This window comes from Rissa tridactyla, chromosome 2 (genome assembly GCF_028500815.1).
Source record: "Rissa tridactyla isolate bRisTri1 chromosome 2, bRisTri1.patW.cur.20221130, whole genome shotgun sequence".
In the NCBI taxonomy this organism is placed as follows: Eukaryota; Metazoa; Chordata; class Aves; order Charadriiformes; family Laridae; genus Rissa; species Rissa tridactyla.
Genome location: NC_071467.1, coordinates 51516030 through 51528279, shown reverse-complemented (window position 1 = coordinate 51528279; position 12250 = coordinate 51516030). Strand labels below are relative to the sequence as shown.

At 39.2% G+C, this 12250-nt stretch overlaps 1 protein-coding gene across 1 annotated transcript in view; it reads right to left on the bottom strand.

Annotated features, from left to right (window-relative positions):
• The window catches only part of NPC1 (NPC intracellular cholesterol transporter 1), a 28006-nt gene that overhangs the window by 1281 nt on the left and 14475 nt on the right, over positions 1-12250 (bottom strand). Inside the window, exons 9-24 of the mRNA XM_054190746.1 lie at positions 11672-11898; positions 11041-11141; positions 9938-10040; positions 8779-8968; positions 8194-8376; positions 7362-7476; positions 6518-6645; positions 6289-6429; positions 5604-5693; positions 5300-5490; positions 4411-4526; positions 3836-3965; positions 3242-3442; positions 2205-2436; positions 965-1078; positions 11-173 (exon numbers count right to left, since the gene is read on the bottom strand). Coding sequence (XP_054046721.1) covers positions 11-173; positions 965-1078; positions 2205-2436; positions 3242-3442; positions 3836-3965; positions 4411-4526; positions 5300-5490; positions 5604-5693; positions 6289-6429; positions 6518-6645; positions 7362-7476; positions 8194-8376; positions 8779-8968; positions 9938-10040; positions 11041-11141; positions 11672-11898 — 2425 coding nt within the window. The remainder of the gene's footprint in view (positions 1-10; positions 174-964; positions 1079-2204; positions 2437-3241; positions 3443-3835; positions 3966-4410; positions 4527-5299; positions 5491-5603; positions 5694-6288; positions 6430-6517; positions 6646-7361; positions 7477-8193; positions 8377-8778; positions 8969-9937; positions 10041-11040; positions 11142-11671; positions 11899-12250) is intronic.

Here is a 12250-nt window from a genome sequence, read left to right as displayed (position 1 = left end):
CACATCTTACCTATGTAACTAAGCAGTACCGGAAGAAATATTAGTCCATGTGTTGCTCCCAGCAGAACCATAGCTAGATACATCCTGAAGTAGAATATCTTGAAGATTTGAGATTTGGAAAAAGCCAGTACTACAATTCCTCCAAATTTGGTCAGTGTGATACCACTGAAAACCTGTCAATAAAAAAGTGGGTTTAAGTGATAAGTAGGGCTTTATGTAACTCATTTGCTTCAAGTATTTAACATTTGCTAAAATTCTTATGTAATTTGAGGCTCTTATAAAAAGGTATACTGCATATCTTAGGTTAGTCCTTAGAACCAAAATCCAAGACCTACTCAGGAGAAGAGTTCCAACTTCTTGGTCACACTAGAACCTGACACCACAGGCCACACTCACCATGATTAAAAATCCACTCTAATCTCACAGCCACCTAGTTTTATTTTTACTTCAGGCAGACACAGATGAAAGCTGTTACTGAAGTAGCTCACATTCCAGTGAAGTTCCTTACCTGGGTCCAGGACATGTATCACCAGAACTGCGTATTCCAACCCCATCCAGCTTGCTTATCTTAGTCTAAATGACACTACAGTACTGCCTAAATGCTGAGCCCTACTTGTATTCCCAAAGTTTCAATTGCATCCCATATTCAGAACAACCTTTCCTACACACCTCTGAGTATTTGGAAAAAAGAAGCACTTAAACTTTAATGGGACAATTCAAGGTTAATCCAAAGTACTAGTTCAGCAGAGGCTTTTAGCTCTGTTCTCTACTATTAGGTAGTAGTAACATCAGACTAAAAACTGATCACCCCTATTACTATAGAAGCCTAGGTTGACCTCTAAGAGTTTTAATCAAGTATTCAAAAAAAATGGCAAGGCTGTCCTTATGGCTCAAGGAAATTGGCATAGTCTGTGAAGTTGTAAGTTGGCTACTCATTCCACCCCCCCATACAGACAGGACTTACTGAACTGCCCATGTGAGACAGAGCTTCTTCTGCACGCTCTACTCTGCTGCCCTTAGTACTAATAGTGAACGCTCTTGTCACATGACTGCAGAATTCCACAGCAATACCACAACTCTAGAGAGAGAAAAAGAAACACACAGAAAAATACCATTACCATCAAAGCAAAATACTGCTTTGATGGTAAAGTGTCTAGTCAGAGCTCTAGACAGGCTAGAAGTTCTAGCATTGTGTTCGGTTCCCAGGGCTAAAGCATCCCTGGAAATTAGAAGCTCAGCATGACTTGGTTACTAGAGACTGTTGCAGGCACTGTGCGGCATTTTAACACCAGACATGACTAATGGACAATTAATCTGATTAAATAGGAATCAGAATATTAGATTGTTTTGGATGACAAAAGTTTCTTCATGTTAAAGAAAGCTGGCTTCAGTACAATGCATGTAGTGAACACTGAACACTAAAATCAGTTTAAGGATATTAGCTGCAATAACATTGCTTTAGAGTAACACTGAATATATGTGCTTACCTGATACCATAAAGATTCAGTTGGGGTTAACGCTTCAGTTTAATCTTAAAACCAAGCTGTTTAAATAGTCATTTATAACACTGACTGAACAGTTGGCAAATCTTATAACTAGGCACATGTTCATGCAAGTCTACCTGCTAGATAAGCCTAACTGGGGCAGCCACTTACTCTCTCACAACTTTCTCAGATCTGCAATAAATCTCTAGAGAGCAAGGTAAGGCAGAGCTCTAGCGCTCAGCTATTAGTTACTAAGTTCTGGAGTGTTTCACCAAGGCACTCTCTGCTCAAGCGGTTTCATCCATTTATGCAGGAACAACACTGGTGCCAGCACATCACAGATCTACTTCATAGAACATAAGTACAGCAGAAGCCTTAGCACTAACCTATGTGTCCTTACCTTGGGCCTGAACATCCTCCGTTGATGTGCAACAGCACCTGGCCTATACCGTAGCAATACAACTGTTGCTGCAGAAGAGTGTACCAGCACCAGATGCAATACAGCAATTGAACTGTAAGCTGTATCTTATCAGTTCTAGCACTACTTGTCAGACCTATTTTCTACACACCATCTAGACATATTAAGATAGTTCCACTACTGTTCAAATGCCTGTCAAAGTTTAGTAGAAAATACTATTTGGCATCATGAATATACACGTAAGACATGCAGAACTGTTCAAGACTTGGAAACAGCAGCAGAGGGATGGCTTGTTAACTTACCATGACAAGATTTACTAATGAAACCGCATTCAAGCTGATGCCCCAGAGCCACATCACTCCGAACATGTTGATGATTATCATAGCAATAGTTATTGAAACTACAACAGCAGCCCATACTTCAAACCCAAGCAGCACAGTTGTCACCAAAAATATTGATCCCAAGGAGATACAGAGGTTAAAGATAGCATCGTGCACAATTGTCAAGTATTGTTCGTAGAAGACATAAAACACACTGCGGAAAGAAGAGAAGTTGCAGTTACCCATCTTCCTTGTTATATACTAATATTAGATTAGCTTCTGTGCTAAGGATAAAGTAGTTCCTTCCTCATAGAAGTCAGCAACAGGACCTGGATTCCCACCATCAGTGGAATGACTCCTATGGAACACTGGCTGTTGTATGACAATTCTCCACTAACACTTCAAATAAAGGTTGTATTTGGAGGTCAGGGCAATTCCCACTCTTCAATATAAGCAGCTGCAGTAATTGCCAGAAGGCTGTGGTATCTGCAGGAACTATCACAGAGGGTCTGAACTGATTCATCATGCAGTGAGACCATAAGGATGGCCAGGATTCTTTGCAGCAGAGATTAGTATTTCTGCTGTACAGATACCAATTCCAACTCAACTTCATTGCGGTACTCTTATACAGAGTCTTTAGTTAATCATACAAGGATTAGACACGTAGTACTTGACATCACTGCTGCCTTTGCTTTAAGTTTAAATAACTTAAGTTTGAAGTCAATACCTTCACATTACAGCTTGCAATGACCCAAGCTGACATATCTGCTTCAGTTAGAACTATTAAACCCTGCTATGAAAGCCAGGAAGTGCCCAAGCTGAAGCCAGAGCTACCTTTGTAGTGAAGGACAGGTTTCTTGAGTTAAGTTGTGGTTTTGTAGTTTTACTAGACATTCCAGAGTCCCTGTATTACCTCCTGTTAGACAAAACTCAAGTCTCTAACATCTTATTAACCAGCACCTTTTCTCAGTTCCTCAAGTTGAATATTTGTCACTAAGGCAAGAAAGATCTAAGCATACCTGTAAGGAAACACCCGGTAGTTCTTCTCTTTGATGCCCATGGTTTCAGTAATGTTATCTGCTATAATCCGAGCTTTCTTCATAGCATCAATAAAATCAGATGATGTTTTCAGTACAGTATGGTAAGTCATAAAATAGGTAGCTCCAACATCAGATTTGTTGTTTATAAAGTTGACAGCAGAGTTATATGCAGCATGTCCTCTATATAAACATAGTAATGTTTTAGATGTCAGTGTGCACCACTCAAAGTTATTAGCTTTTATAACTTATAATCTTGTTTCTAACAGTTTCCCAAAACTGACAAAAGCTTCAGAGCACAATACATTTCAAGATTACACTGGATATACTAGAACAGACTGACTATAGAAATTGTTCCTCTTTGTACAGAGGAAAGTTGCTGTTCCACTTAGTTGACGATGGATTTTTTTTCCAGTTTTGTTTCAGAAAATACTATAGAACAGGTGAGATGTCAATGTTTGTATGCCTTTTAGAAGGACATTAGATATCAGACCTTGTAGACATAAGTCACACTTCCACAGCAAGTATCTTTTACACACTGGTCTAAAAACAAGATATACAGAATATGGCTCTTACCCTTTGCCACATTTAGGATTAGGGTTATCCGATAGGAACATTGGCAAAAATGTCATGAAGTCTTTGCCCTGTGGCCTCTGCTTGCCTTCTTGAGTCAGTGGTCGACAACGAGTGCAGGATGGATCAGTGACTGAAGAAATACAGGAAGAAGGTCAGCTACAAGTTCAAGTATTCTTTGTTGTAACACTAATAACTTCTGACTTGCAATACAATTCCATAAGCTATCTACATTAGGCCCAATAAGAATTATATTAAACTGAAGGATCCAAACAAAAACAGAGCACTAAAGTTTGTGCACACTAGTGAAACTAGCGGAAGGATCAAAAATTTTATAGCAAGTTTTTTTTTTTTAATATTCTAGCATTGGCTGTCTAGGTAGGCTGTCTTCAGCCTCCAGCATTCCAGTAGAATATTGAAGTTCTCTCAGGCAGCAGTTCAAACAAATTAAGAGGGCAACTCAAGAGGTGCCTGCTCACAGTAAGAGCTATTCGCCTGACTCATACCATGATAAAATGTTTTGGCTGTGAAACTTATAAACCAAGCTAATCCCCTAGCAACAAGATGGATGCTAATACCTGAAGCATTGCAAAACTGTCCAGTGGTATTGTAGACTCTGCAACAGGATGACTGTGGCTTCACCCAGTCAAAGTAGTCATCAATCCAGGATGATGGGGCATAGCCTATCCTTGTGCTAATAAAACAACGTAACATATCCATCATCAGTAATGTGTCATTCCACAACACATCCCTTGGTCTCTCCAGTGCTGACTTACACCATGTCAACTCATTCTGGTCCAAGCTACTGAGCTCTTCATATAGTCCTACCTGTGCCCCAGTACCCCATCGAGGAGCCAGTCTTGCTTGTAACACCGCAGCTAGCAAACAGCAAGCAGGAGCTTCTTCCCTGCATTCAAGTTCCACTGCCAAGCTCATCTTTCCATTCCCCTGTCCACTCCATGCCCCATCTTATTCCAGATATTGTTTCCTCAGTTTTCAAGCAAGGCTCCTCCTTCAGTTAGGCTGAAGTAAAACCACTCAACTACAGTGGAAAGCATCAGGAAGAGACTTTCTTCAGATGTTTACTACTGAACTCCAGATATAATTCTTGCTTAGGCTTGCTAGGCTACACAAGTTTAGAAGCTGAGCACGCAAGTCTTTTCTAGGAGAGCTTAACCATACTGAGATATTTTCGTGAGTTTTTCTTCCCAGATGCCTTGAAGGATCAAGCCCCTTTTCCAAACCCAAGAAAATCAATATATCCCACCAGTCCAGACAGGTTTTATCCTCATTCTAGGAGATTCCCACAGCTTTTTCCCTTCCCCTCCCACCCCCAACACAATATAAAGCCAGTACTAGAGTGTCAGCTGTACCATCAACAGCTAAGCCTGAACTAAATTAAAAGGACATACCCGTCAGCTACATCTCTTCCATGTGATTATGCAGAGAAAAGCATGAAAGACTTACTAGCTACCAATTTCTGCAGCATTGAAGACTTGCTGGACAAGTGAATCATTATTACATCCCATTCCACCACACACCATGTTCTGCCCTTCCAAAGAGGTGTAGTTGTGCCCTTCCTCTAGGACAAAGTAGACAGGAGGACCTGCATGCAGGTACTTGCTGAGCTGGATGAAGTAATCCATTACATAGGAGTCCTTAAAGGCAAAGTTTTGAGTTACTATTACATAACATTGAGGTAGCACAACAAGGTATCAAGGTTTCAATTCAGCCACAAATTGCTGAAGAGCGACACACTCTTAAGACTTACATCTGGCATTGAGAGAGACTGATCCAGTCCGATCTCTACATTGTGCATAACTGCTGTACTGAATGACAAGAGACCCACAAACACTGCTATCTGAAAAAAAAAAAAAAAAACAAAAACAACCACCAAAGTCATGGAAGTGAGGACTGGGCAGAAACAACAAACAATAGAAGTAACTTACTAAGTTAATAGGAACCACGCAAAGAGGCTCTAGTTTAAATATGCTACCCAGGCTTAGTACAAACCTAAAGCCTACTTACACAAAGCTCCCTTTGGAGTCATAAGGGAAAATTTATACTTAGAAGGCAGCAGTGAAAGATATGCCAAACACCTTGGGTAAATACGCACAGTAGCCTCAAACCAAATCACAGATTCAGCAACAACAGTCTAGATTAATGCAGCATGGGAGCCAACGTGTGATGATTTCTGACATACACCTAAAGCGATTTGATTGTCAGTAATGCAACTCTTAAATCTGGGCTTCGGACAATCCAAGGTCAAGCCTCTATTTACTAGAAATACTCTTGCAGTTACAAAAGTATTCCAATACTAATGCTGAAAGCAAAAATACCAGAAGCTTCATTTGTTTCACTGTGGTGAAGATTTTTCTTCAGTATTTAGACCTTCAGGCTCACTATACTTTTGCTCAAGTTTAGATGACTGCTTACTTTAGACAGAGTATACATACTACTATTGGTCTCATCCAGTCCTTAAGCAGATACGGAGAATACAGATTTTTGAAGAACAGAAACAAGATACTCTCCGAACGCTGTACTCCACTCATTTCTTCATTGCTTTTGATGCAACACAGAATATCCAGTCTATTCCTCTGAAAATGGATTAAATGCAGATTTAGTATGGTTCTGCAGAAGATGCCATCCCTATTACACTGCAGTTACACATGCATTTACACTCACCTCTTGACGCTTAATATCCAAGCCCAGGAGACTTACAAAGCAAGTGACTTGAAGAATAAAGTCTATGAGCACAGCCATTCCAGCAAAAAGGGAGAATGTGCGAACCGCTGGCATCGTAGACAGTGTCCCTGAAGGAAGTGACCCAGTTTGTTAAGCAAGCTCCCTTCTCTTCAAAACGCACGAGCATTTTCTAGACAGATACCCAATTTAAGTGCTAGCCTTGTAGCATGACAAAGAGTATCTCTCTTCAGAGTAAAGAAAACAGCTGATATAAGCCTGGCTATGACTGATGTCTTTGACCTGTTTGACAGCATTAAGGCTGTGCAAAGCCACAAGATTCAAGACATTTCTTAATTCCAAAGTTACCAGTCTTGTGCAGGCTGCGTAAGAGGGTAGTTAAGGAGTGCTGTCAAGCAAGACCTTGCTTCAATATTAAGCCACTCAATGCCAGTTGAGCCAATGGCAAATTACACTCTGAGCAAATAAGTTCATTATGAAAGAAGGCCAATTTATACTTTAAGGGTAACAACATAAGATATGCCTCCAACACATACTTGTTCTTCACACATAAGAGTGAACCTCAAACAATCTGTCATAGGGGCATTTTTCCAAGTAGCGGGAAGATGACTGAATGCAATACAGGAGTTAGTACACCCTGACACTGGATACTTACTAAGGTCAAATTTAGTCTTGTTAGTCACGACAAATCAGTAAAAAAGCCCAGCCTTTCAAGCTGAAGAGTTACATCTTTTTAACCATGCCAGTTTATATTTTAGTTTTGCATTTATTCTTGCAACATGCAGATATGATAAGGCCCTTATCTTCAAATATTAAAAAGTCTTACCAAGAAAAAATGCCACAGTCTCCGAAAGAGATGAGAGAAACATACTGGGTGCCACATCTCCCAAGACTCTGCCAATCTGTTTATCCAGAGTTTCACCCTGGAGGCGCTCATCTCTCTGTTTTAAGGTAATAATTTATTATAATTAGGAATCGTGCACTTTAAAAAGTGCTTTCACATATAGCTTAAAGAAGCCACCGAATTTTAAGAATTTAAACCTATCTTTTAGCATTTTCACTGCCTTAACATGAGTTAGATAAAAAAGCAGAGATTCTCTAATACAAGAGCAACATGAGCATCCCCTGTTGCCTTGCTTAAAACGTAACTTAAAATACAGTAATAAGTTCAGTGCTTCAGACAAAACCACACACTTGCCAGAGGCAGTGCCAGTTTCAGTGGGTTATTGAACCTGTCAAATTAAAGAGACGATTACCAACTAAAACTTAATGTCAGAAGTCCATAGTCTGAAGCATGTAGTTTATTCCATGATTACTGCTCACAATACACTAAGATTACAAGTGATCAAAATACTGAAGTTCTACAACTACCAGAGAAGGATGTTCAAAGTATTATTCACTAGTATGCGGACTAGAAACTATGTTAAATGAGCCTGATATCAGCCAGCGGTAAGAAAAAGCAGCTGTTTATTTTTTTTGTGGGGGATCAGTGTACATATAATCTTGTCTGTCTTCAAGGTCACTACATATCTTGTGAGAGAGTCCAGAGCTGCTCAGACTGGGCTGAATACTGGAATGCAGAAAACCTTCTGCTTCAAGTTAACAGCCTTCAAAGATAACAGGCACATTTAGGAGAGTCTGTATGAAAGAATACATACCTGAAGTGTCTGGACTATAATGAAAATGTTGTCCACCCCAATAGCCAGCACCAAGAAGGGAATTACTTCTATCACAATTAGTGTCAGTGGGATTCCAAAGTAGCTGAAAATGCCTATAGAACATGCTACCGAGCTCAGTACAATCAGGATTCCTGCAATGCCCAGGGAGATCTTTGAATCCACCTAAAAAAAAGTTGTAATGACTGTCAACCAAACCAGCATCACCACCCAGGACAGCTTATAGCAAAGGTAAAAAAACACCCTTACATTTAGCAAAGCTAGTAGAAAGCTTACTTTTCCAGTTCTTTTGAAGATCCAGATATTGAAAAAAAACCAACTTAAGTCTACAAGTCTTAAAGCTTAAGTTAACGGCACGTTAAGTGAAAATAGACTTAGTTGAGGCTATGAAGCACACAAATTCTCAAGTACGACAAGAAGGACAATGCTTGTCCTAGCTCCTGCTAGGATGAGGGCTCAATGCTTTAAGACAAGATTGAATGTAAGCAGTCTGCAAAAAATACTTCAGTCACTTAAAGCTAAGAAAAACTAGTCAGCAACCTGTAGCAATGAGAACTATACACATACCAGCAGTCTTCTACAGCTCTGGATATGTCCCAAAGCCATGGAGATGTATACAAACATTACAATATAGCTTATCAACACAGTGCCAATATCACTGTCGCTTTCACGATTGATTTCGTCTTCAATACTCCGTTCCGCAGAAAATGATATAGTTAAGTTTGAATTGTTGTAGTTCTTCAAAAAGTTAATAAACCTAAAAGAAAAAAAAAGATCCCATCACACTTTAAAGGATAAAACATCTTGTATTAGCAATACTTGGAAGTCAACTGAAGGTAAATTTAAATCATCTGTGTGGTACAAGAGTGCAATGTGGCCAAGCAGTAGTTTCAGGGACATTCCTCATTTTTAAAAGCAGGATGCTGACTACGCATACCTAGAACTCTACTCCAAGCACTAGAAATACACTGTGCTGAAATACCTTCCATGTTCTCTCCAGAGTTTGAGGACAGCAAGATATCTTGCATAAGCATAAACTATTTCAAAGCACAAGTGCAGTTTTCCCTCAAAGTTAAGCCTCAAAGTGCACACATGAAATATGACTGCAGCTTGCTTACAGTACTCGAACAATTTATTAGCCCTTATTTCAGTTCCCCTAACTGAAGGGAGGTGCTTGTGACACAAGTAGACACTAGTTATACTTGTACTTAGTCTCAGACTTTCTAGTAGTTTTTATCTGAACTGTTAGCCAGAGCAGTTGGCCTGTGTAAGCCAACGTCAGCTCTTCAATATGGTGAAGGGACTGAAAGCTTTAGATCCTCATCTTGAAGGCTTTTGTAAAAATTACAGTTTAAGAGTTACATGTAAATGCTAGACCTTTCCACTGGTGGTAATGGTCCAGTGGATTGGACAGTCTACTTGTGTAATTCTAGCCAAAGTGAAATATATAAAATCCTTTCCAAAGTTACTTATCAGCAAGTGCTACTGGACTAGATGGCCACGAAGAAGACTAGGACCTATCTCCTCAAAGCAAGTGAACTATGTCAGACAAAGTGAAAGTCTTATGACCAGCATAGTCTACCATTAACAAGTTTTGCTGCTTCTCAAAACATCCCTGCAGTTACACTGAGAAACTGTCAGTGCAGCACAGGTGTTTTTCATGTATCTACATTCAAAGGTTGCTCTAAGTAACATATGCATTTCAAAACACAGGAATCCTACTTACTCTTTTTCCCATGCCAAGGCTTTCATTAGCTTTCTTGAGTCATTGTAGTAGTTGTTGACAGGAAGAGTAATAACAAGAGCTGTAGCATTATTATAGTTATCATCTATAAAGTAGGAAAAAAATTATTAACATTCCAGTATAGACAGGTACAATTAAGTTTAAAATTAGCATTGTCCAAAGCAAACCCATCCCCACAACTCCATAAAATGCATTCTGTTTAAGAACACTGAGTCCTCAAAAAAACCTACTGAAATAGTAGACACTACTGAAATAAGAATGGAAGTTGATAAGCATTCCAGATTGCATTCAAAAGTAAACATTCGTTATTTAACACCTTTGTGGCACCCCAACATTAAACTGTTGCACAGTTAGACAACAAGCTACTATATAACCAGTGCTTATGACTTTCCATTTAGTGAGATAACAGGATGTGGTTTCTTAAACACAGTGCTTTTTGCATACTTCGGTTTTACTCAAAGCGAGTATAAAAATCTACAGTTTAATCAAGTGCTTGCATTCAAAGCCAGTACAAAAATCTACAGTTTAATCAAGTGCTTGCCTTCAAAGCCTGTTTTAGTACATTTATGTTTGTTGTATCTATCAAATTATGTTTAATGTGATAAATTGCTTCAACAAAATTCTGTCATCAGAATTATGAAATGGTTTCCCTTGTCAACATTTTAATCTACTCTTAACTGCTTTGTCAGATCAGTAACAAAACTTAATTCTAACTCAAAAGCAAAACATATACATATCCCAACATGTCAACTTGAGATACTTCATATCTTTACCTAGTGTCCAAAAACTAAAGATCCTTTAGCAGGCCTTAAGTAGACTGAACACGTGCATACTTCTCAGTAAGACAAGTATGTTCCAGTAACAGACTACTCTGGAAGCATCAAATACAAGCAGTCTACCTCCAATCTCAGCACTGATCTACTGAAGTCTTTAAAATACCCTTACTTACTAAAAAAGTTTAACAAAACTCCAGTTTCTCTGAAATGCATTTAAATGTGTTGAATGAGAATGCACCTTTGGTGCCTAAGGCAGTACACAAGTACATACTTTCAAGACTCAAACCGCAACACTGTTTTGCCACCTACCATCATATCCTCCCAACACCAGCCATGGAAATACAGGTCCACCAAACGTTCCTAAGCAGGGATCATGAAGCAAGCTTGTGTCATTCAGTGATGCTGGAGCCCTGAAGAGATCACCAGCAATTATTGTTAGCTTCTGCTTGACAACTAAGGGACAGCACCACCGGACAGAAAAGTAAAGCTGTTATGTTATAACTGACTATCAAGAGAGAAATGAGATAAGACTGCCAGCCAGACATTGCCCTTGTGCTATGTTTGCTTTGAATTTAAATACAGTTTTAAAGGTGTCTTTCTTATACCTTCCAAGACAAGGAGTGGCTTCTACCCAACTGAACTATAAACTGAAGTGAAAGCTTAGAAACTGTCTTCTGTTTCAGAATTCTCAGAAGCATCTGAAACATGGTTAAGGTAAACGGAACCAGTGTCTGCACCAAACCATGCTTAACCTGAAAACTGATTAAGATGCAACTCCTGCTGTTCTGCAATTCCACAGCAATCTGCGGTTCCACACAGTATTGAGACTATAAAAAGGAGTAAGAAAAGGTTCAAGGGGGCAGCCAGAACTAGCTAGTTTTGTTTGCCAGCAAGACAAAGACCTAGCTGGCCTAGAGAAACATGTAATCATACTGCTTACCGAACACAGTATAAGAAGTGAGTGTGGTAGTCAGCATAGACAAAGAACTCATCCCCAATAGTGTGATCTAGTACAGAATGACTGTTCTGAAAGTAGTTCAGTACACTTAGTATAGTGCAGTTGTTGTTGTAGGGAGCAAGAGGAGCCAGGCAGATGTCTTTCAGCATTACAGTCTCATTGTCAAAAGAGGCGGTTACGTTGACAATAGCATCCTGCAAATCCAGAACCTTGAAAAAAACATAAATAAATCATAGTTTAAGAGCAGCACAAGAAAGCATTTCCCTTACAAGACACAACTTAAGTGCATGCTATATTCCCGTAAATTTCCAACAGCAGTGGCACATATGAATAGAAGCACATGACTAAATCTCATTATTTCTGTCTTCACACTAAGAATACTTAACTGGGACTTATCTTGCAAGTTTACCTCTAATAGAAGAGGTCAAAAGTTTTCAGCAAAAAGCTTTTATAGTAAGACTAGTATTTTTAATATGTGAATATCTAGCAATTGTTTTGATGGACACATGGCATTACAGATGGAAGCCAACTCCATATGGTTATACCTGTTAGGTATGTTTA